Source organism: Xiphias gladius, chromosome 3 (genome assembly GCF_016859285.1).
Source record: "Xiphias gladius isolate SHS-SW01 ecotype Sanya breed wild chromosome 3, ASM1685928v1, whole genome shotgun sequence".
NCBI lineage: Eukaryota > Metazoa > Chordata > Actinopteri > Istiophoriformes > Xiphiidae > Xiphias > Xiphias gladius.
This window is the reverse complement of record NC_053402.1, coordinates 428,765-454,587: the sequence shown is the minus strand read 5'-3', so window position 1 is coordinate 454,587 and position 25,823 is coordinate 428,765. Positions and strand designations below refer to the sequence as shown.

Sequence of the window (25,823 nt, the reverse complement as noted above, 5' to 3'; positions counted from 1 at the left end):
CAGTTTGTCAGACTGTGGACTGATCAATATCTAAACTCTTTGAGACGTCTCTAAACCTTTCTGGCTTCATGCAAATCAACAACTCTTCATCCTAAATCTTCTGAGATTGTTCGCATCAGCAGATGCTTCTTGTGAATAGCAGAATCAAAATGTTTGAGTGTGTGTGTGTTATTAGTTAAAACAGATTGTTTAGAACTTAGATGAAGATCTGAAGATATTTTAAGCCAAATTTCTACATAAATGCAGGTGATTCCAAAGTGTTGACTGACTTTTTCTTGCCACTGTTTGTTGTATAATAAGAAAATTATTTGAATAACAATAAGGAATTGGTGCAGAGTTTTTATTCAACTCTTTCAAATCACAGAAAGAAAATACTGAAGACAATGACTGTACAGTGGCCTGAAAAAGTTTGGGCACCCCTGGTCAAAATCTCTGTTACTGTGAATAGTTAAGTGAGTAGAAAATGAACAGATTTCCGAAAGGCAAAAAAGCTAAAGGTGAAAAATTTCTTTAATATTACTTTTTTACTTTTTTATTTCCATCTTTAAACTTTTTAAAATAACAAAAAAGGAAAGGGGCCTGAAACACAAGTTCGCACACCCTGCGAGTTCAGTACTTAGTAACACCCCCTGAGGCAAGTATCACAGCTTGTAAATGCTTTTTGAAGCCAGCTTGGGACGTCTTGCAGGCACTGCTCTTTTGAGGACTATCCACAGATTCTCCATGATGTTTAGGTTGGGGGACTGAGGGCCATGGCAAAACCTTCTGCTTGCCCCTCTTGAGGTAGTACATTGTGGATTTTGAGGTCCGTTTAGGATCATTATCCTGTTATAGAAGCCGAACCCTTTTTTTCATCTTTAGCTTTTTTACAGAAGGTTTGATGTTTGCTCTCAGAATTTGTTTGTATTTAATTGAATCCATTCTTGCCTCTACCAGTGAGATGTTCCCTGTCAATGGCTGCAACACAAGCCCAAAGCATGAGCCATCCACCCCCGTGCTGAACAGTTGGAGTTGTGTTCTTTTCATGAAATCCTGCTCCTTTTTTCTCCAAACATCCCTTTGCCCATTGTGGTCCAAAGGACTTGTTTCCAAAATGCATTTGAATTTTGTGGTGAGGACGCAAGAAAGGTTTTCTTCTGATGGCTCCTCCATGAAGGTTGTATTAGTGCAGGTTTCACTGCCCAGTAGGACAGTGCACCACCGCTCCAGAGTCCGCTAAATCTTCCTGAAGGTCTTTTGCAGTCAAACAGGGGTTTTGACTGGCCTTTCTAGCAATCCTACGACCAGTTCTCTCTCTAAGTTTTCTTGGTCTTCCAGACCTCAACTTCACTTCCACCTTTCCTGTTAACTGCCATTTCTTAATTACATTACAAACTGAGGAAACTGCTACCTGATGACAATTTGCCATCATCTTCTAGTCTTCTTCTGCTTTGTGGGCATCAGTTATTTTAATTTTCAGAGCTAGGTAGCTGCTTAGAGGAGCCCATGGCTGCTGATTGTTGGGGCAAGGTTTGAGGAGTCAGAGTATTTATAAGGCTTTGAAATTTCCATCACGTGGCCTTTCCGAACAATGCTTGTGAACAAGTCATAACCCTGACAAGCTAATTGAGGTCTGAGACCTTGGTAAAAATGATCTGAGAGCTCAAATCTCTTGGGGGGGCCCTGACTTTTTGTAAGGTGCTCCTTTCCTTTATTTCACTCCAAAATCGTACAAAACATAAATCATACACTAATTGTGCTTAAAATGTTGAAAACAATGTTTTGTCTTTAATTTTATGCCTTTTGGAGGTTTTGAAATTTTGACCGGGGGGGGGGGGCACAGTGTCCATGTCACTTTATATCAAATCCTTTTGAATGATACCTTGACAGATCCTCTCACATTTATATGTTTTATAACAACAACTGCAGCGGTAATTAGAAATAATTCTCATAAAACAGTACATGTTATTCATTTTTTCGGTCCGAAACCACAAGAGTCAGACTCAGTCATTTTGTCGGAATAAAAACACATTGTGTACATCACTGCAAATTCATACTTTAATGAGTACAGGTTACATCTTAATAGCCACCATGAAGGGTTCAACATGGCATCATGCAGACAATATGCCTGTCCTTCCTTGTTGGATTTGAACCAATAACTTGTTTTGCACGTTCAGAGAGTTGTTCTGCTGCAAGGAACAAAAAGACGATGAAGAGACTCAGTGTCCGGGCATGTCGGGTGGTGGTGTTCAATTCCAGAACTAGTTGGTATTTGTCGTTCTGACATCCTGAGTTACTTCATCAATCAAATATTAGCCAGGAGAGCTCAAACCTCCGTGTATACATAGCAAGGCTCCAGCCTGCCTCAACAGCACATCATTTAATAAAATTTCCTCCACATTTCATCCTTCAACAGGAACGCCATGAGATTACAACACTGGTTAGAGGCTTATTGGAAAGATCTGGATGATGATGAAGACAGCATAATGGCAATGAGTAATAATTAATGGTTCATCACAGGCTGTAGAAAGCCTAATGAAGAAGCTAGATTGTCCTGCATCTTTCTTTAACTCACACACACTCAGTTGTATACAAGGCTACCTCTGAGAGTCTGTATAAAAGCAGTTGAAATGCGGCAGGGTGTGTTTGTTTTCTTTTCAAAAAAGCCAGCGCACACACGCACGCACACAAGCATTGAAATGAAAACCCACCTGGTGTGTGTATTTATGTGAGCTGAAAAGCTCCGTTTAAAAAGTCACCCTTCTCACGGAGGTGAGGGATGCACCTGATCCTGACTGAAATAATTTAAGCCAAACTCCCCTGATCCTACACGTCGCACTCTGTTTACAGGTATTGGGGAGTAATACTGCATAAAAGTTGTATAAAGCCTTCTGTGGCCGCGGAGGGAGCTATGTAAGGTCTGATAAATTGTTAGTTTAGAAATGAAAAACGCCTGGGGATTTGGAGTTGGAAAGAAGGGAGCTTACTAGGGCTGCCCCAGAACAAAGATTTTCGCTGTCGGTTAGTTGTCCATAGTTCAAGCCATTAGTCGCACATTTATGATATTGATTTAGTTATTAAATATATATTTTTGGGGGCATCAGAAAATGGTTTGGGATCCAGGGCTGAGAGAAAACGTTGAAACTGTGCTTACAGAGAAATACGAAACCGTAATAATGAGCCTTTAAACTATACATTTTACAGGCGACAGCACGAAGCCGACCGCCTGTTAACGGCACCGAGAAAAGGGGCGATGATTCTGAAGGTGTCGGAACAACCAGCAATGGGACTGAACATTTTGTAGATGTACTTCAACACATCACACAACGTTGATCAGCTTAATAGCGCTTATTTATCTAGGCTATCTAATGTTAGAGCGAGTGGCCGTGTGAAGCGGCTAATGTTAGGCTACTTACGTGTTTCAAATGACGAGGCATGTTTGGGATCAACAAATTATAGGCGAATGTTTCACTGCAGAGTTTGCATGTCACCTTCTTCGGGTCGTCCTTCACCCTCACGAAATGATCCCACATTTTAAGTTTCCTGACAATGTTATATGAATATATTGTTCTAAATTGGTATATTACTCTTTTAAAGCCATGCAGAGGAGAGAGAAGTGTCATTGTAGATCTGATGTAGCCGGAAGGTTTGGAAGGCTTTCTGCCTATCTTTAACTCCAGCATGGAAAAAATCACAAATACAGTTTTCAACACTTTTAAGATGTGGTTCATGTTCAAAATGTCAATAAAAAGGATGAAAGAAAACATTCAAAGAGAGAAGGATGAAATGAGTCCCACTAAAGGTCCCCAACCTGGTTCAGACTGGGGACTGTAAGGCTATGTGGCAAATTCAACTCAATTTTTCAGCTTGTTCAGATTAACCAATAAATTCTCCTACTACAATCTTATCAGGGCCCAGACATGAGTAGTGAGAAGGTTTCCTCTGCCAGCTGCTCCCTCAGTACAGCCAAATTATAACCCAGAAGACTGCCAACGCCCCAAGACACCTCTCCACCAGATATGACTCAATCTGAATTTTCTTGTCGTCTATTTGTCAGAATTTAATTTTGACCTGTGCTAAAAAGCATTTTTCACACCCAGGCACCTTAGTTAAAGTCAGGATGCAGAGGGCTGAGACTGAGCTACCCTGCGCTGATATATAACGGGTCATGACTTGTCATTAATACCCCTTTCTGGCATATTTGAATCATTAGGGTGTCTGGGAGTGGGAGCGTTTCAAGCTTGCCCTGAATTGTTCTGGAGCATCACATGAGCAGAGCTGCACTGCCAAACTAAAGTGCATATCAGTGTAGCAATAAAAGTGTAAATCCTTGATGTGGGTCTTGTGACTGAAATGATGAACTGCAGCTTTTCTCCCTTTTATTTAATTGTGAGCTGAATACCTTTAGGTTTACTCGACTTAAAGATGTTACCTTAGGGCCTGGCTTTTAATTGGTAGCACTTGTTTCCATTACCAAGCCAGTGTTGGTAGCAGTGTTTCTTGTTAAACTAAATATCCATTATTCGGAGGTTCTCCTCTGTATTCTTGTGTGTTGGTAGCCTGAATCAGGAAAAAAAGGCACCTGCAAACTTAACTGATGCTCACAAAAACTACATGATTTTCAGATCTTGTTTGTCCACCAGTTGTTTTTTTTTTTAGCTGTTTTCTTGATGAGTGATAATTATTTAGTGCACTTGGCTACTCATGTGTGCAGATATTTGAACTCCGTTAACTTGAGAGTTCACTGGTGGGGAGGTTTTACTATATACAAGATGAAGACAAGATGAAGCATTGCAAACACCATAAAAATGAATAACTACAAAGTGTATTGAGATACAAAGTATCACAAATAAGTGATGAAATGCTTGTTTACCGCTATCGTGTCCAAATCTTTGATTAATATTTTTCTGATGTTAATGTGGATCATTATATTCACATCACTGACATCCTGATTACAGTATTGCAGAGGTTTTCAGACTGTAAAGTGCACCTCCCCAGGAGAATTGAAACGGGGGCACAGAAGGATAACGATGAGTCAAAGATACTGCGTGGGGAGAAAGGGACAGGCGTGTTGCGGTGTTCTAAAAACAATGGGATGTTAGTTAGTATAGTTTGGCCCATTCATCAATGTGGTCACCAGTTAGAGCAGCAGCCGCTGCTGTGACACAGCTCGTGGAGGCAGTTATGGTACTTTAACAACCTGTCACAATTTGCATTTAATCTGAGTCATGAATCAGTCAAATCTGAACACACAGCCGTGTTTAACATATTTTTAGATGCGATGTGACTTGAAATTTCCGAGGATTGCATTATTTCTGATGTTGATCGCAAACACGTGTGAGAATGGAACTTAGAAATCATAGGGAAAAAAAGATGCTCCTTATAACTCCAGAACTTACCTGAAAATCATCATTTTTTAAAGTTTCCTACAAAATCAAAGTAACGGGAACTACCAATACTTAGTTGGCCAAGATGTAAACAAATATTGGCTAAATAAACAGGGCCCAGATCGAGATCGAGAGATTGTGTGTTCATGACGTCTGCGGGGAAAGCTCTGAAGCTTCATGCACACACTTGCCTCCACACAGCTTTAAAGTTACTCAACAGGAAGGAAACACGACAACAGGAAAGAGTTTAACAATCACGCCCTCTGACCCCGTTTGTGTCACTGTGGGTGCGTGCGTGTTACATTCGGGGTAATGTAAATAATACTGTAACAAGCACCTCCTACACATAAAGGCCTTTGGCTCTGTGTCTCTATGTATCTCTGTCTCACACACATTAGCATATCTGCCAGACAGGGAGAGGGAGAGAGAGAGAGAGAGAGAGCATATCAGTGGCAGTGCCAAACTCACGCTGGGCAAGCCAGCGGTTGCCATGGAAACCAAGCCACGTGATCAGAGATGGTCAGCGGGGAGACAGATGCTGCTGACCTTATGGTGGGGGGGCGGGGGGATGGGGAGAGGGAAGAAGTGAAAGTGAATTCGCATGTATTTTGTGAGTCCGTCCCATAAAAGGGAAAGAAAAGGTTGACGAATTCCATTGAACGATACCTACTGTATGCATGCTTCACTTTTTCTCCTACGTCCTCTTCTTTTTGATCGCAATGGAATATAAGTCAGCACTGCTAAAAGTGTGTTTACCAGAGTGGGACTGAGCCTCTTTCAGCCTCTAAACATCCCTGCGGTCAAATCCACACGTGTTGCCACACTGACAGTGCTGGTATTGGAGCTCCTACAGAGATGGTTAGTTACAGGTCACTTTTTGGCTGACAAGGACATGTATGCTAATGATATACAATGAAGAACCAGTGTACGTCCATTTAAACATGGAAAGTGTGTGTAACTGTGCCTGTGTTTGCCTGAGCTTCATAAGGCCACACATTAAAGGAGATTTGAAAGTACACATGTACAGAATGCACATTATGTAATCAAGTACTTACATTCTCATTCTCAAAATTAGAAACGTACAACTGCAATAAAATTTCACAAGACTGTAAGTCAGTGCCCATGTAGACCATATGTCCTTTATACCTGTAACCCCTGGCTAGGGAATAAATGGACGAAAGAAATTAAAGCTGCACCAATAAATATTTTTTATACCAGCAATCGGTCCAATGATTATGTCTAACAAAGTTGTCACTCTTAGTGACAAACCCACACACAATTTTCACGCTAATTTCAGACCTAACGCGACGACGGCACCACTGCACTCTGAAACGCACCATTTCGGTCTGTCCCTGTGTGGGGCAGAGCGCACGCTTTCAACCTTCAACCTCGTCGAACTTTGACCGCTGCGTGCTGTGAATACTTATGGCGAGCACAGTGAGAATCGTGACTCCGCAGTTCCTCAAAGCGTTATAGTGTCTTTCAGCTCAGTTTTTGGTTTTCTGGCCCACAACTTTATTGTTTTGGTTTACTCTCGCCATTCTCATCAGCCCTATTTCCATAGAGGAGCATTTGGCAGCTCTAGAGCCAGATGTTTCCCTCAGGGGCTGGTGGGCAGAGCTAAAAGAGAGGGAATACTGGACTTACATTTTTTTAGTGGACAGCAACATGACCATAAATAAATGCTGATGTTGCTCCACATCTGCCGGATGTGTAAATAGGCAAATGTTTGATATCACTTTTGCAGTAATACAGGTCGTTCCACTGCCCCCAAGGGGCAAAAGAAAACACCAAAACAAAACGAACAAATAATCAGATCTGGATGTTACCATTGGTAACGATAATATGGTCACCATTTCATAATCCGAGCGTAAGATAAAATTGTTTTGGTTACCAGGCGTATGATGTTCATACTGGGTATACACTAAGCAAGCCACATTTATATTTAACCGCATACACACACACACACACGGATGGTGAGATACAAACACTGCTTGGCCAGTTAATTAGGTACAGCTAGCTCAAACTAATGCAGTCTAATACAACATCCCAACCTCTTGGTAGTTTGGGAGGCTGTACCTTGTGGTGCTGTTGAATAGTATTTCATCATACTGAGGAGTGTTTCTATTGTTCTGTCCACCCCAGAGTCATGTTTGAGATCGAGGTTTGTGTTTGAGAAAATTAAACACAATGCATGTGTTACGAATGAACATGTTGGACAGTAATGATGACGCGCCGTGACGGTCACTGTGGCACACAGTATTCACTACCATAAATCACTATGCTCAAGATAGAGATCTTTGACAGCTCCATATCTACCAAGCTCAGGTTAGATGTCCTTGAGAACAACATAAGGGTTCCCGAAGCTTTCATGAAGGAGTGTGGAAGGCTGTCTGACCTTTGACCTTTGCCCTGTGTGTAGGTCTTCACCACCTACTCTAACGAAGACTATGATCGACGTAACGATGATGTCGACCCCATGGCCGCCTCAGCTGAGTACGAGCTGGAGAAGAGAGTCGAGAAGCTGGACCTATTTCCTGTCGAACTGGAGAAAGGTACACAAACACATGCACACACACGTTTACAATCGTTGAGAGTCACTCAGTCGAGCCTCTTATGTAACTACACACACACTCACACACGTGCACACCATAACTGACAGGGTGCTGTTAGTGGACATACACTCTGTCTGTCCGCTTGTGACTCCATTATCCCCTTTACGGGATTAAATTTAGCGTGGATTAGCCTAATTAGCAGCAAGTAATTCTGGAGGCAGTGGATTTGAACCAGCAACCATCAATGACGGCTGCTCTTAGAACGGCATAATAGCTATAGCGCTGACTAATGTTTAATGGCATTGAAAATGGATAAATGTATTTATTGGTTCGAGTGTCACAGCTCACTCGCTGCGAGGTTACATTATGGATAAAGCAAAAATAAATACGCAAAAGAAACACCAAAACAAAACGAACAAATAATCAGATCTGGATGTTACCATTGGTAACGATAATATGGTCACCATTTCATAATCCGAACGTAAGATAAAATTGTTTTGGTTACCAGGCGTCACTCGCTGCGAGGTTACGTTATGGATAAAGCAAAAATAAATACGTATCAGTCGACCGAGCAATGATATAAAATATATTCAATGTATAGTGCGGATACTGTGTCATAATATGATTCTTTATTGTAATAACAAAAATAAATGTGGATGTACACTACCGTTCAAAACTTTTCACCAAAAAAAAAAAAAAAGTTTAAGTCATCAAAAACTGAAAAATCTTGTACATTCAATAGAAAAAAGGCTTTTTTCAGAGTTAGTAAATGCAACCAAATCCAACAGGAGCCCCAACTTTAGTTGATGACTTCCCAACCCTCTGTCTGTACAAAGGCAGTGTTGGAGCAAACTGTGTTTCTACAGCCTCTGATGCATTATGAGGACGACACTGGGCTGCGGGAAGTAGTTACTGGTATACTGGTGTCAGACTGGCTAGAAAAAGACAAGTGACACAAGATAATGACCCAGAACATTAGAAGAACAGAACCAGACGGCGGCTTCACATGATGGAAGACCAGCACAGTCTCCAGACCTGAACCCCGTGGAGCTGGTGTGGGATGAAGTGGACGGAAGGTGAAAGCAAAGCAACCTGCAGGTGCAACACGTCGATGGGAACTTCTGCAACAGAGTTGGGACCAACTTTCTGAACAATGTTTGGTTTCCATTGTAGAAAGAAACGTCGGGAGTGAGTTCAGCTGCCGGATGAGTCCGAAATTTAGATTCAATTTAATTCAACAAGAAGATTCAAGGATTCCTCGTTTCTAAAATCTCCCATTGTTTATTTGCTGTGCCCTTAAATTTCAGAAACACTGAGACACTTAATTATGTCAATTTACATAACAGCTGGAAGAATGGAGGTGTCCTCAAACTTTTGACCCGGTAGTGTATGTATGATTAATGGTAGAAATAATATATCTATAAAAATAAAATTGAATGTACACATCAATATTTTCATTTTCAGTAATTGTATTATTATCTCTGTCTTTGTGTGTGTGTGTGTGTGTGTGTGTGTGTGTGTGTGTGTGTGTGTGTCTCTCTCTCTCTCTCTCTCTCTCTCCCTCTCTGTCTCTCTCTCAGACAGTGATGGCCTGGGTATCAGTATCATAGGTATGGGTGCAGGAGCCGATATGGGTCTGGAGAAACTGGGGATCTTCGTTAAGACAGTAACCGAGGGTGGGGCTGCACAGAGAGACGGCAGGTACGGTCTCCCACTGTCTATACACGTCTTTTATGCCTGTCCTCCTCTGTGTCCTACACACCCTGTTTCATACAGGTGCTCTTTTGTCTATTAATGATGTTTAGAAATCTGACTGAAAAAAAAAAAAAAAGCATTGTCGAGAAACACTTCATTAGTTTGGGAAAATATGTGTGTTTGTGTTATGTACGAAGTTGAGTTTAGCCTAAACTGACTGGCTGGAGGCGAGACTCTTGAGGGACCAGGGCGCCAGACAAGACAACTGTCATGTGACAGGTGGAACGCAGCCGAAGGCAATGGTTGGCTAGTTTTTGGTAGCGCTCTGGTTAGCTGGGCTACAAATACTTCAAAGGTCGTATTGTTTGGAAAATCCCGTTTTTTTCTCTTCTTCCCAGTGATCTCTTTAATAGCCTACATGCAACACTTAATGCTCTCCATGTAACTGTTCGACTATGACAGGATTTTCCCATTTCCACTTGGAGACAGTGGAAAGGAGCTAACACAACACTGACATGTTGACAATATGCTGTAATTTGACAATGGCTGACTTGGATCTGTCCAAAGTTCAAAAATCCGCCGTGACAAGGCTTCCAAAGCTGTTTTTCTTACACAGTCAATCTCCTCTGTTTTGCTAGTAGACATACGGGAGGCTAAAAACATCAATAGGTAGTTTTAGGAGGAGTTAATGTGCTGGTGGTGAACGATAGCTGGGTGCAGTGAATGCGCACAACTTCCTGAAGTCATGTTGTCACAGCGAGCAAATTAGCGTACTTCCCAAAATGTGGAAGTATTCCTTTAAAATTCTTCGGTCAAAGTGAATAGTCTAGTAGTTTCACTTGTCTCCATGTATGGATCATATAAAATGACCATCTGTGTGTGACGCTTTCCCTTTGTCACATTCCTCTGTTCATTCCCGTGTTTCCACGCATGGAAATTCTCCTTGTGTCCATGCGTGAAGGATCCAGGTCAACGATCTGATAGTGGAGGTTGATGGGACCAGCCTGGTTGGCGTCACTCAGAGCTTTGCTGCCTCTGTCCTCCGCAACACCACGGGCACCGTCAGGTCGGTCTCTCTCTCTCTCACACACACACACACACACACACACACACATACTCTCTCCGTCCTTCATACACGTGCTTTATTTGAGTGCATTTTTGATTTGATCAATTTAACAAACATAAAGTGTATTTACTTATTTGGGGGTTTTGAAACTGTGCTTTTTTTTTTGCAGATTTCTGATATAAATTGCATAATTTTCAGGTTTGTGTTTGGTGCATTTTTTTTTTCAGGTTTGTGTTTGATGCATTTGAATGTTTTATTGTTTGTGATTTGTGGGTGTGAAACGTTTGCAGCTTTACAATTGCTCTGTGTTTGAACTTCTCACATTGATAATTTTGTGTTTTGAGTTCTTTAACTTGAATGATGGATTTTGAATGTTTTCAGGTTTATGATTGGTGCCTGTTGAATGTTTTCCAGGTTTGTGATTGGCCGGGAGAAGCCAGGGGAGCAGAGTGAAGTGGCTCAGCTGATCCAGCAAACTCTGGAACAGGAGAGATGGCAGAGAGAGATGATGGAGCAGAGATACAAACAGTACATGGACGATGATGAGGAGGTACATGCTAAGTCTAACATACACAGTGGTCGCACAAACATACACACAATTGATTAAAACAAGACTAAAGGAATTCCCAGGTGCTCCGATGTGTATGTATGAAGCCGGTTTTCTGAGACAACACATTTATTAACTCCGAAGATCTTCAGCTGATGCTGCTTTGTCAGCATATGAGCCTTCATTAGCTGCAGCAAATTAAAAAAAAGGAGCGAGGATTGAGAGTGGGACAAGAGCGAGATGAAAAGATACACATTGTGTTGTATTTGTGTGAGTGTGTGTGTGTGTGTGTGTGTGTGTGTGTGTGACAAAATGTCGTCTGTATGCCACCACGTGGCCTGTAGTTTCATACTCAGTCCAGCTTCTCCATCTTGTGGTCAGAAAGGGTAACAAACAGTTAGGTAGGCTTATTGTTTCAACACCCTGAAAAAGAAATTCCAGTGTTTACCTATTCCAGTGGCACACTCCATTTTTTTCTCACTATAATGACAACATAACTACTAGAGCTTAAATAAAACAGTGCAGTGCAATTGAACAGAGACTTAAAGTTGCTATTCCTTATGTCCAGCACAACAGTGAGCGCGGACAGACACCAAAGTCACATGTACTGCCCACGTTGAATGGGGCTTGTGGCCTCCTGGCCAGGGCCCAGCTCACGACTCATCTAGACAGTGATTTCCAGCTTGTCTTGATAATTCTACAACAACACACACACTTCCTGAACGTTTCCAAAGACGACCCAATGAGAGACTTGGTGATTAGAAACTCTGCTTAAAACTCAACTTCATGATTCCGACCAAATATAGACCAATAGACGCAGTCAGACAGCTAGCTTGCCTTTTTATAATCGTTTTTTTGGGGCATTTTCACACCTTTATTTGATAGGGATGCACAGACAAGAAATATGGGGAAAGAGAGTAGAAGAACGAAATGCAGCAGATGGTCGTCCGGCCGGGAGTCGAACCCGGGACTCGCTGCTCAGGGCATTGATGCGCCCGAACCGCTCGGCTGTCAGGTCGCACCAGTTGGCCCGTCCTTGTATAAGAGTGGAAAGAGTGATATATCGAGTGCAATATCACATTTTGGTTAATGCGGGGGGAAAAAAAGCTGCTGTCAAGGTGGAAAGACATGGCCCACGTGAGTTAATATGAAGCGAATTTATTTTGTCATGTAGCGGAGAAGAGGAAGACAAATGATTAGCAGACTGTCATTGATTGTGTTGATCCTTTGACTGGGACATGGTCAGATTTGAGAAGGTTACATCTGAACTGTCAGACCTCCAGCAGGAGCTTGCTTCTTTCAGTCAATTTGTAATTTCATACCCATGTGGTCTGCTTCAGGCTAGCTGCATTTTTTACCATTTCATATGAGACGTGCTCCTTCAAATGAAACCATACGGCAACTTATGAAGCGAGAAAGGGCTGCAACTGAGAGCTGGGAGTTTGCTATCACCGCCATCTGCAAGTTACTTTTTAAAGAACACGTGTGACCCTTGAATACGCTTATTTGTTTTCTCCATACCACTCGTAAATACGAAGCAAACGCCAGCTGCCTGTTTGCTGAGCGCAAAGACGGGAAATGGGGGACACAGCTAGCTTAGCTCTGTGCGAAGCTAACAAAATTGGGCTACCAGCACTTCTAACGCTCACTCAGCAGCTATAGCCCCCCTGTAAAGCCATGTGTTATTTGCCTTTGGATTTGTTTTGTAACGTATGAAACAGTTAGCTTTAGACGTTCCGGTAGGCTGAATGTGACAGCTTCTCCGGACAGAGCAGGGCCAGCCGCGTCGCCCCGTTTCCAGTCCTTGTACCAAGACAAGCTACCTGGCTGCTGGCTGTTGCGTCATATTTACCTAACGCATAGGAGATTGGTATCCATTTTTTGTCAAGTCTCTTGAAGAGAAAGCGAATACACAATACAAAAATAAATGAAATAAAAACCCAAGATTTGTAAAGTATCGCAATTATTAACAAATGTAGCATTTTTCTTTTTGTCTGTCCTCATCTCTGCCTGCAGACAGGTGAATATGCAACAGACGAGGAGGAGGAGATGAGTCCGGTGTTTCCGAACTCCATTGAGGTTTTCGACCTGGCAGAGAACCAGGACATGTTGTCTCCTGTGGAGCTGGACCCCGAGAAGCTGGCCCACAAATTCAAGGAGGTAAATGGGATTTTCATTTGGATCCCGATCGTAATTCTTTTATATCTTTATTTCACTCGTAGTTTATCTGTTCCTGGGGTTTTTTTCGAGCGATTGGAGGACGGGGCTGTTTTCATCTTTGTTTTTATCCTCTATCTGTCTCTGTCCATAGCTCCAGATTAAACATGCAGTAACCCAGGCGGAGATCCAGCTGCTAAAGAGAAAGGTAAGACCGCTTAAGGTTCAGTCCCATTTTTACATGCAGAAATGAAATGCACTGAAATATCCAGGTTCTACTGTATCACAGAGGAGAACGTACACCAGCAAAACATCGGTTCTTTTTCTGGCTAAACGATGACTTAACGCTTGCTCTTCCTCCCACTTACCGCCTCCTCCCTCCCACACTGACCCCCTTACCTGCAGCTGGCTCACGCAGAGCAGGACAAGTTGCGTTGGCGGATGGAGCGCGCTCAGTTGGAACAAAACATCCGGGACAGTAAAGAGAGGATGGAGAAACTGGAGGGCTACTGGATGGAGGCACAGTCCTTGTGTAAGGTAATTTAAAAGAGATTAAAGATTAAAGATTCAAAGCTTGAAGAGGCAATTCGTAATTGGAAGGTTCGTTTTGTTTTGTTTTGGGGTTTTTTCAGATGATATAATGATATAAAGTATTTTGCATTAAAAAAAAATTGTGATTTTTTTTTATTTTTATTTGACCCGATATTGATTCTTAAAATTCTGAGATCGATCTTTGGGTTTGTGCTTTTTCTCAGTAAACACGTACATCTGCACTAAGTGTTAGGATGTGCAGTGGTCACTTGTCTGGAGTGGTTCAGTCAGGACTGCAGGATGTGTAAAACGTCTACTTTGTGTGCGATGTGCACAATAAGGTTGTTATTTGAAGTTAAAAATCATTATTCATTCCTTTGGTCTCTATATCACATTATTTGCTCCATATCCTTTTTAAATATAACAACAGAACAGGTTGCCCAAAGATTCATTTTGGTCTCGACAAAAAAATGCATGAAAATATTTGCCGTCCTCATTATGAAAAAAACCACGTGTTTTCTGATCCCGTGAAGACAAAAAGCCCCACGTGGTGGATCGGAACCACTGGAGTTTGGATCGTTACAGCATCAGGAAGGTGACTGAGACACTGGAGGAACCAGGGGAGACAGCAGACCAACCAGCACTCCCAGTTCATCTTGTTGTGACATAAACACTGTACAATAATAAAAGCTGAATGCTTCTAAACTCTTTATGCAAGAACAATGCTTGTTGTGGTCGTGCCTGTATTGACCATCTAAAGCGCATTGTGTTATATATGGAAATACATTACAATATTATACAAGCATCAACTCGCAGACGGTGCTATGAAGAGGCGAGGGGGGCCTAAGCCTCCCCAAGCCCGTCGTGGAAATATGGTGCTGAAGCTTTTGTGAATGACTTGGCTTGCTGATTGTTTTTCGGAGGCAGTAGCTAACAGGTCACTTTGGTGAGAGAGGCGGCCGAAAGACCAGGTGGGACGGACCGAAGCTAGTTACTGTGCAGTGCGCAGGTGGGAGGAGAGCTGCAAACCTGGGGGGGCCTCTTCAGATGAAGCAGTGCAAAGCGAGTTGTCGGTGTCGCTGTGCTGACAATAGACGTCTCAGAGCCACGTCTGTTTCTGAAGCTACCGTAAATGTACAGAAATGAAGGAGTGATGCTTAAAATGTAAATAATGTATTTGAATCAAACACTCTCCAACCAGTGGATGCGCTTAATTCAGCATCAAAACTGAACGTCTAATGCGGTTAAAGCAGGGACACCTGAAAATATAAATCAGTATGTCGTCCACAGCTGCTTTATACTGTATGAAACGTTTCTCCTTCAGTTCATCAAACCCCTGCAGCATCTGAAGGCAGCAGGAGAGAGAGGGTGATAAATCTTCAGCCTCTGATTTGAGAAGTCTGAAGCCGACCGCCGTGTTTACCTCGATTAACTCAGCTGAAAATGACACCAGGCTGCTACAGAATAACTACACACGCAATGGTCGGTTAGAGCTCAGTCCTCTGCCCGTCATACGGGAGACGTCGGGTTACCGGAGCTCATGAATCCTGTGCGTCATCATGAGATATAGTAGAACGACAGGATTAGATTGATGAGGTCGTATAAACGGCTTCAGAAAATTATTTTTTCCTCTTTTATTTCCATCGTCATGAATTCACTGTGAAAAAACAACAACACGTCGTGCTGCTCTGCAACATCCCGAGAACAACAACTTCCTTTATTGAGCTGCCAAACTTCCTTGTACTTGGCTCATCTGTTTCAGAGCTCTGAGGTTGAGGCTCCCTGTGTATCAGTTACTGTCAGCTGCTGTTGTAGGACACTAGTAATTAATAGTGTAGACACAGATACAGTCTATGGTCTCTAGCCTTTAATGTGAAACAGATCGATAGCAGAAACAGATGTATCACAAGGTAATCTGGATGTTTGCTGCAGCTCGGAGCTACCTCCACACTGTGTGTTAATATGCACGAAACTGGGCTTCACTTGTGGGCTGATTGGCGATTTAACGACGTCCGCGGTGTTTTTGAACACCTGGCGTCACCTGCCGTCTCCAACACCATTGTAACCGCAGCCTCAGGCGTGTGAATATCACCAGTTAATTCAGCACCAGTTCAACTGGAACGCCGGGCAGCCACCACTAGCTGCCCGGCTGGCAGCAGACCTGAGCTGCTCGCAGACTTTCAGCTTCTGTCCTGCCTGCGCTCACGCCGATCATTACAGCCGACGCCGGAACATCTGCTGCTGACAGTCCGTGTGTAGCTGTATGGGACAGCATTTCTTTTTAAAGTATGCAGACTGATGACGCCATTATCGTTCTTGCTCAACTGGCTTGCACATGTAGACCTAAAAAGGAAGCACCATTCCGCCACAACATTAAAACCGGTAACTGGTTTTCAGTGTAGATGTGTCATGTTTCAGTCGTTTTACGTTTGATCTACAGTTTTATAACCGCCGCATGTGTTTACAGTTTGTCCCTATAGTGTGGACTTTACACAGTTTTATATTCTAGGAATTAACAGTGTGGCTGACTTGTTGAAGTATGAGATATGAGAGGATATATGAGATGCCTTTTATGCAACATTGGTATTTATTTATCTGAATCGAAATTGAATTCAATAAGGAGATCAGTGCTAGTTGTTGTCATTTACGGACTGTGTGTGTGTGTGTGTGTTTCCAGGCAGTGGATGAACACCTGAAGGAAACCCAGGCTCAGTACCAAACCCTAGAGAGGAAATACAGCAAAGCCAAGAGACTGATCAAAGAGTACCAGCAGAAGTAAGGAAGGAGGGACAAAAGAGGTTTGAAGGGAGTAAAGGCTACCAAAACTTTAATGTGTGTGTGTGTGTGTGTGTGTGCGCACTGTAGGGAGATTGAGTACCTGAAGAAGGAGACAGCTCAGCGTCGAGCGCAGAGAGAGAAGACGAGCACACACACAAGAGAGAGAAGAAACCTGCAGGAAAAAAGGTCAAACTACTCTCCTCTAACTTTGCCTTTGTTTTTTTTTTTTTTTAGTTTTATATTTGTTTTCTCTCAGCGTCGAGCGCAAGAAGAGAAGCAACACACACACACAAAGAAGAGAGAGAAGAACCTGGAAGAAAAAGGTCAATCTAACTTTGCCTTGTTTTTCTGTTTTTTTCTTTTTTATTTTTTTTCTTTTTCTCAAGTAAGAAGCCCCAGTCCTTCTTTCATTGACCCAGTTTATTCTTTAGAAGAGTCTGTGGCATTTGGAACATAACACAACTTGAAACAAATCGCTTATCCAAACAAGGTTCTCCTTTTTCTTTAAAGGGCGGTTGTCCCAGGATCAAAAACACCATGACTTTCCCTCATTAAAGCAACCAATGAGCTTTTACTAACAGCTGATGCTGTTGATTGTTCAGTTTCAATTCTACTTGATCTCGGCTCAGATTTGATACCGAAAAACGCACAGTTTTTTTGGATCACCTTGAAAATGGCATCAAGGATACTGCAATGGTCTGGTTCAAAACTGTCAGCAATAGTTGTGGACCCACTGACCCCGTGGTGTTCCCCAGGGTCCCCTCTTGGTCTTCTTATTTTTAAATACCATTAATATTTTTACACATAGCAAATCCTTTGCTAATCCAGAGGTGTGTTGCACTGTTAATTTTGTTAATGAAAACAATGATGAAAAATACTGTTTTGTTTTTTTGCAACAGAAAACGAGACTAAAACGAAATAAAAAGAACCTTTAAAAACGAGAACTGTGACAAAATGTTTTACATCGTTCATCAACAAATCATAACGGACGAAGGGACACGTTTCAACGCAACAACCTGCATCTGTGGAATCAAACACTGTAGCTCCTGCTTAGTGAAACAGTTTCCTCCGCTGTTCAGAAGATGATTTAGCTGCTTGACCTTTTGACCCACAGTTAATAAGAAACACCTTGTAAAGTGACTGTATGCGTCTGTCAATAATGTTATCTGACATTACCTGGTCCCGGAAGAAAAAGATTTTTGGATTAAATTCATCCACAATCCACTGACATTTAGACAAGAGGCGGCAACAAAACCGCTGAGACAAACAACCACAACAACGTAACCATCGGGTGCTCTGGATGTGCAGGTGACGTTTACGTGGTGCTGCTCTCAGGAGGAGTGAGTCCTGTTCCTGGATTATTGTCGGCAGTTACCATCTAAATATTCCTCCGGATGTTCCCTAAACAAAATCACGGGATTGATGTAGCGTCTCCTCTCAGACTAAACCCAGAAAACGAACTTTTAGTGAACAGGTGAGTGAACAGCACAGGCAGCTGCAGTAATGCCGGGTCAGCAGGAACAGCTGGACTAGATTAGATGAGGGAGAGCGGTTCTGTTCAGAGTCTCGAAATGCTAACTTGATTTACTGAGGTGGGCCAGTCTGCGCTGCCGCAGAGCAGAGAGACACCTGTAACCACGGTAACTGTAGACAAAGATGGCGACATCGAAATAAAAAAAGTGTGAGGAAAATGAGACAGACGACTAAAATTTGACTGAAACTTATCACATTTTCATCAAAAAACTAAAACTGATTCAAAACCAGCTGCCACAATGAACTCTGTTTTGTTGGAGACTGACGTACTGATAACAGTTCTCACAATCCCGTGAAAATCCCATGAAATCTGCTGATAACTCACTCATGTCTGCTCCTGTCAGTCCTCTCCTGGTGTCTGTGTCCAGAAACTGCAGGTACCTGGGAGCAACAACTGCATGAGTCATCCTTTTAATGAGTCTGACCGAGCTACAGCCTGGAGCCCCGCAATTCCAGTGCTGCGATGCAGCTGTTGGAGGTGGTCCGGGCTCAGTTTTATAGTGGTGGTACCAGACAGAAGAGACTGTTGTTTTAAAAGACACTTCAAATAATTTCAAAATAAATTCGGGGGGGGGGGGGATCAAGGTGAAGAAGGGTAGACCTCATTTTTACTTCTGGCACTGTTTAACTGCAGAGGGTTATTGTATGGATGTTTGTGATGGCGACTACAACCATAGAAAATGTGGTGACCGTTGGCTCTTGGTCACTTTAAAAGAGACATAACCGTCTCTCGTCGGTATAACTGAGCCGCTACGGCTGCACGTCCTGGACAACAACAAGTTTCCCCTTCATAAAACGCCGCTCGGGATTCCCAAGCAGTGCATCGTGACGAAAAAAGCCCTGCATTTGAGGGAGATAAGAGTAACGGATGTGAGGATGGCGCCCGCCTATAACCTATTCTTTCTGATCCCATCCCGTAGCCTAGAGCCGCACAGGTGCGCCTGGCAAGCCCGGCCACAAATTACCAGAAGTGTAGTAGAGCCCTTGATCATCCACTATGTTGTTGTTTCCACAGATTACAGACCTGGAGACCAAAGTGGATGCCCTGAAGACCCCCAAAGCCTCCTAGACTGCTGCTACTTCCTACCTCCTTTCTGTGACTGGACGAGGAGGAGCTCTGCCTTCACTCTGACCGGGGCTGTGTTTTATTCCCACCGACCATTTACTGCACAGACGGGGAACGGGGCAAAAGAAGATGATCACGGAAGCCAGTGGGAAAAGAGAGGACGGGGGGGGGGGTGACATACAAAGACGAAAGCACCCTCTCATCTGACATCTGCCAGCTGCTTAGAGCTCCGTCAGTCAATAAGCAATCCCAGAATGCACCCTCTGTAATACCCAGAATCCTCCTTGTGTGTCTTCCTGGCAACCGGCTTGGCAATCAGCACAGAAACCAACTTCAACAACTTGTACTTTATTTATGGATGATCTGTTTTCACTTCTGCTCTCCTCATTGACAGTATCTTCCCGAGACTCTGTCTTTGACTCAACTTTATTTTCAAAAGGCGCGTTTCACAAACAGGCTCGTCACGAAGTGCTTTACAGTGCGACAGAGGGCAAAAGGGCAGCAACAAAGCAAAGACAGGGCGAAGGTCATTTGATTGCCGTTGTACTACTTTGGAACTAGGTGGTTGCCGAACCATCTCTTTTATTTTCTGGGACTGGACTGGAGTCTTCTGAGGAGGACAAACGTGTGTTCTCTTACATGGCGTCGACCATTCGAATCAAAAACTATGAGGAGAAGTGGCCGCCTCATTTTTAAAGACGTGGATAGTAATGACAAACCATGACAAAAACTGACTCTGAAAAGGAAATAGCCACCACCCTATGAAAATTATGACACAAAATGGCCGACAAATTTCCGATCAGTGACAGAAACCGGGAAATAACAGAAGGCCCGCTCCAGCCTCTGTTCTCTCTCTTCGCGATGGAAGGCATCAGGCGGGAGCGTGCATTTCATACTGTTTGTATATATTCTATACATGTATTTAAAAGTGTTTAAATGGCTTAAGCTATTAAGGGGGTCTGATTGCGGCGAGCGAGGAGGTGCAATGGGTGAATGACAACGTCTTGCTGTGGAAGGTGGCACGGTTCGGCAGCCCAGATTCAGCTCATCTCTTCTCTATCAGCGTCAATCAATATTCTCATATGTGCTTATAGAGCTTCTGATGGTGTATATTTGTTGTTGTGTTTACTGCAGTATCTGTGGGTTTACATGCACTCCAGCATCCCCTCGTTCAGCATAGTCGTGTACTTTATTCTTCAGTTGGTGCAAGGAAACGTTGCTTTCTGTTTTCAGAAATTTGCTCTAATCCAGGGTCACCAAAAAAAAAAGCTGAATATGCTGGTATTCTGAGGCTAACGTGTGTACGGCCTCCACTGTGCACCCGCTGCACACTTTCCAGAGCTCAGGCTACAGGGTAAACTGAGAATATTCACTTAATTCCTCTATTCAGAAACAGGGTCAGTAGTTAAAACATTTCTCGGAGACAGAACTTCTCTGGACATAATCAAATTGGTTGAGTTAAACTTAAGTAGCAAAAACTTCCCAACCAATAGTGGATTTTCGAGCCAGATATTCTGATAACAATGTATTGAACGAGACTGAAGGACATTTTACAGTTGAAAAATAAGTTTGTCAGTGCTCTGCAAACAGCAACGTGACCTCAAACATATCTATGACAGTGTGTGTGCCAGTTCCCTGTTACTTATCAGCTAATATCAGCTGATAATACCGGCCGCGGCCAAAGAACAGCTACAAGCATTGTTTTTGGTTTTTTTGTAAGCAACTCAAATGTACCTAATTGTGAACTTTTAAACACAAGTCAAGTGTTAGTATATGTATTAGAGCGTGACCAGTAAATTGACGGGCTGGTATGGAAGCAAAAAAAGGCCAAAATAATTGAATTATATAAGCAGCTGAATATGTCACTTTGAAATGTAACAGCTACTGAATACCTAATGTTACATTTTAAATGTCGCTGAAATGTTTTCATTTCATGCCATCTGTGTGAATTTCTTCCTTCAGGTTCGAATGATTATCCTCGGCAGTCTGAAATTCTGAAATCTGTATTTTGGGTGTCTTATTGTGACCGATGCATTTTTAAACGACTTGATTTTTGACCTGATTTGAATTCTTCGATCGGAATGTCACAGACTTATATGAGGAGAGTTTTGAAGCTTGAATTTTGAATTTGTGAACCCTCACAAAAAAAACAAAAACAAACAACGTAAATCAAGTTTTTGCAATTGTACAACTTAAAAGTACCTTCTGGAACTTTCAGAAGGGGGATTCAAACCAAATACTGTCCGACAGACGGATTTCAAAATACTTCACTGCTATAAACGTAGCGGTATTTCAAGCTCAGTTCAATTACATACTCAGACGCACTCAAATATGAAAAAACAACCTTTTCAGGTGCTTATAAAACTCAAATGATTATGGCCTCTCTTGGATTTCATATTGGCCTGTCAGGCTGTAGGAGCCATACTAAGTAATTTAGGTTATATAGTCAGCCTTTAAAAAGTCTTCCTAAGAAAGTTCAAGTTACAATTGTGTTGATATTTCAATCAGCATTTGTCTTAGCTAGTCGAGCCTTTCTGTGCTAGCGTACCAGGATAGTTGCCTCTGAGAAATGTTTGTCTAACTAGACCTTTCACATGGAGATCAGCTGCAGTGTTACTCCGAAAGCAACGTGCATGTAAACGCACCCCGCACATCTTACATTAGGACATGAGTAGAGGGTCCCGGTGCCAGTATTATGACTTTAGACAGTGAACTTAAGTTAGTGATACACACTGTATATTATGCCCGTCATCGTCCAGATGCCAATCCGAACATGTTGTGTGGTCATTAAAGGACAGGTCATTTTGAGGAACCCGAGAAACACTGGCCGTGCATCAGGTCCATCCACACTCCTTTTTTTCCCCCCAACAAAGCTTTTTCTTCAGTCAGGTAAATTGGGTAAGTTAGGACACAGCAGAAGAAAAGTGGTCAAAAAGGCTCGCGAGGCTTAAAACTTGAGTCACTTGGCTAATGCAGAACTGTCTTAACGTACCAGTGGAAATGGTAGTTAATGGCAATTTCTCCATTCCCCACAAGGAGAATGGAGAAAATGACGGTTAAGGATTGAACTGTGACTCCGTGGAAACATTACAGTCTGTATGTTTAACTATTCTGATTTGACTGTTATCCAGTGGTTGATGATGGCGGGTTGATGTTCCACATATGAAGTTCATATTTGCATGTGGATGGCAAAATGGTGCTCAGTAAGACAGTGTTCAACACAAGGAACTTACACAAAGTTTTGGACGGGCCAGATGTGTATTTTGCTGCTCTAGTGTTGTCATTCACCACGGTGATTATTCTGAGTTCGTGTATGTGTCGTTTGAGACAATACAGCTTGCTGGCAAGCTCCCGTTAGGCTGCATTCATTGAAAATGCCGAATTCGGCTACTTAAGTTCTAGTGAATCCTGAATAAAACCAGGTTTGGTTCAGAAAGATTTTCCCCCTGTTGTAAGATCCAGAGAAGCTAAGGACAGTGAAAATCCACTTCTCCCGCGTTGTGCTGAAGGTCTGTGTGGAGATCAAATTTGTCGGTCGGTCGGTCCACCACCCTGGTCCAGACTGAAATCTCTCAGCAACTGCTGGATGGATTGACATGAAATTTTGCCCAAACATTCATGGTGTCCAGAGGATGACGCCTAATGACTTTCCATCTAGCGCCACCGTCAGGTAAAAAATATTGATTCGTCCATTCCCTGGGTTTACGAGCATACCAGCAGACCTCTGTTAGTATTATGTGGTTAATGTTGGCACGCTTATGGTGAACATGGTAAACTTTACCCCTTCTAACCATCAGCATGTTAGCATTGTCATTGTGAGCAGAATTGCATGCTAACACTAGCATTTAGCTCAACGCGCTGCTGTGTCTAACTACAGTACAGAGCCGCTAGCATGGCTGTAGCCTCTAGTTTTGTTAAACTTGTGAAAAACGGAAAATATTTTGTTTGTTTTAATATCTTGCAAACACAAAATAACTTTCATAGATCACCAACATGTGGATAAAGCAGTTGTGCTTGAATGCTGCGTTTCCAAGGTTGCGGCTTGTTAGCTAGAGTCATGGGTTGTTGTCCCTTCGCACGTTGATGTACTTGCTCTCCAACATGTCCCTGTCTTCACCACCCCCCTAATGACAAGTCCCTCTGATGTGTTTGAGCTGAAGCGTCTGAATCGATACCTCTGACGGAGACATTCAGTGACTCGTGGGAGTGAAATTTGTGTACTGCTCCGCTCAAGAACGGTCGGGGAGTTATTTAGTCACAAACAGGAATAGGAGAACTTTGGACCAAAAGACATGTCATTTTCCTGTTTCTAAAGTTGTGCTGCAGTCTTCCCGCCTGCCCCGATGTAATTCTGTTCGAACTGGACAAGGGGGAGCAACTCCACACTCACAGCGTAAAGGTCGTGTTTTCATGCACAATTGAATGGGACAGAAACACATTTTTTCTTTATAAAAAAAAACACCAAGTATTTGCTCAAAACTTTCAGTCTGTTTACTTAGTGCTGTTGGACGGGAACAAAGGCTGCTTGAGAGAGAGCAGTTTTAAAGGAGTGAAAATCAGCCATAAGCAACCCACTAGGGTATTTTTCATTATTTTTACTACAGTTTTATCTCCGTGTCAAACCAATGTGAGCTGTATAGTTGCCGTTTCATCACCAAATCAAGTCCTGGTCACAGCTAGCGATCACTTTGCCTCCTTACCTTATGACTTTTTCTTCTTAGTTGACATGCTGCTTCTGCCTTTACAAAGCCTTCAGATGTGCGCTCGCTGTAGCCGCCTGTCACAGTTGTTACACGTCATGCCAGCCCATCGCTCATACCTGCATTCAAAAACGGAAGAAGGGTTACCAGCGTTTAAAGAGTGCTTGCCAGTGACTACAGACAAGCGGCCATGTTGGAAGACTGACAGATTGTAGCACTGCAGCATTGAACTATTGTAACAGACTGTAGACAGACCGATGCCTTTCTCCGTGACACTTCTCCAGTGTTTTGTCATTACTTCTCGTATTTTAACTATCTATGAAACTGCTTTCTTGGAGCCTCGCTTTCAAAACCAGTTTCCCACCGGTGGCCTCTGAGCAGCTCTGTTGGAGCAGGTGATAGGGTTTAGTGCCTTGCTTAAGGGTTAAGGATAATGATTGTTGAGAGTAGCCTGTCCAGGCGTTCCAACGCCAGCACCCTGTTATCTGGGCCTCGCTGTCGCCCTGGCTTGACGAGTGAGCCTCCTGGTCAGAATTGCATCAAGGTGGTTGGAGCCCATCACACCTGCTGACGGGTCTAGCTCCTTTTGACCTTGTGGATGCGAAGGCCATTTTTGATGCTCGGGGTGGAGACCTATCTGGACAGCTGCCGTATTCACCGGTACCCACTCTTTGAACACCTGACAGCCAGAGCCAGCAGAACAAGTAGAACGGACGACTGTGGCACCAAGAACAGACTCGTGCTCGCGTAACGTGTTTCACAGCGACTTTTAAGAATCTGGAAAAAACTGGGGGAAAGTTTCAAAATGCAAACAAAAATCAGAAAATACAGAAGATGTGGTATTTTATTTTTTATTATTTTTTTGTTGGAATTTTCCATTTGCATTGTTTTATGATGACCCCAATTCCATGGCATTTTAGAGGAATTTCAGTCCTGTTTTTATAATATGAACCCATGGCTTGACTTCTTCAGATACAGGGAGGAAATTAGAATTAGGCGTCAGGTGGTACGCTAAACGAATGACCATGGGTGAGCGGGACTATCTGACGGTGTGTGAGCCGACCTTTGAGTGCGTCTCAGGTCTGAAATCGATTTCCTTCTCTGCCTGGTTCTGTTCTTCAGTTGATGCCACCATGTTTGTCTGAACCGATACCTGTCTGTCAGCATTAATGAATAAACATGTTGAACAAGAAGGCAAGAGGAAACCTCATTTGTTTACTGTTCGTCTTTGCAATGGTTTATGCACCCGCGGCCTTACGACCCTGCCCTCGCCAACTCTCGCTGTACTTAGAGAGTACTGGAGGAGGAAGCGGTCCATTACGGTCCCAACCTGCTGCCTTCGGGGACGATGTCTGTCTCCAGGAGCCACACGCTGTTCCTTTACTTCAGTACCACACATTAATGTAAAAATACTCCACCACAAATAAACGTCCTGTATTCAGGAGTATTAAGAGCAAATGTACCTAAATTATCAAAAGTAGAAACAGTCGTTCTGATATATTATCCTACTAAATATGACATTAGATTATTGGTACTGGGCAGGACTGTGCTGTTGTAGCTGCTCAAAGCAGAGCTAGTTGTTGCTCTTCAGTCTGGTATTTTGGTCCAGAGGTTCTTAACCTCGGGCTCTGGCACAAGCTAAATCTGAACAGTCAGAAAATAACCCCTGACTTTGCTTCTAGCACCATCATGAGGTGAACTTTGTTTTTTTTTTTTTGTGAAATGGCTCCACAGTTGAACTTTGGTTCCCTGAAATGATGTCTCATTCTGGACAAACTGTAATAACTTTATCAGGTCTAATATTTCGATTTATGAACAAATTCCTGCAA

The 25,823-nt window shown here is 42.8% G+C and overlaps 1 protein-coding gene across 1 annotated transcript in view; it reads left to right on the top strand.

Moving 5' to 3' along the window:
• The window catches only part of LOC120807486 (neurabin-2-like), a 41,251-nt gene extending 15,744 nt beyond the window's left edge, over positions 1-25,507 (top strand). Inside the window, exons 6-15 of the mRNA XM_040159602.1 lie at positions 7,789-7,921; positions 9,502-9,622; positions 10,578-10,682; positions 11,097-11,232; positions 13,246-13,389; positions 13,541-13,594; positions 13,792-13,923; positions 16,595-16,692; positions 16,783-16,877; positions 19,242-25,507. Of these exons, the coding sequence (XP_040015536.1) occupies positions 7,789-7,921; positions 9,502-9,622; positions 10,578-10,682; positions 11,097-11,232; positions 13,246-13,389; positions 13,541-13,594; positions 13,792-13,923; positions 16,595-16,692; positions 16,783-16,877; positions 19,242-19,297 (1,074 nt within the window). The 3' untranslated portion in view covers positions 19,298-25,507. The remainder of the gene's footprint in view (positions 1-7,788; positions 7,922-9,501; positions 9,623-10,577; positions 10,683-11,096; positions 11,233-13,245; positions 13,390-13,540; positions 13,595-13,791; positions 13,924-16,594; positions 16,693-16,782; positions 16,878-19,241) is intronic.
• The last annotated feature ends 316 nt before the right edge of the window (positions 25,508-25,823 follow it).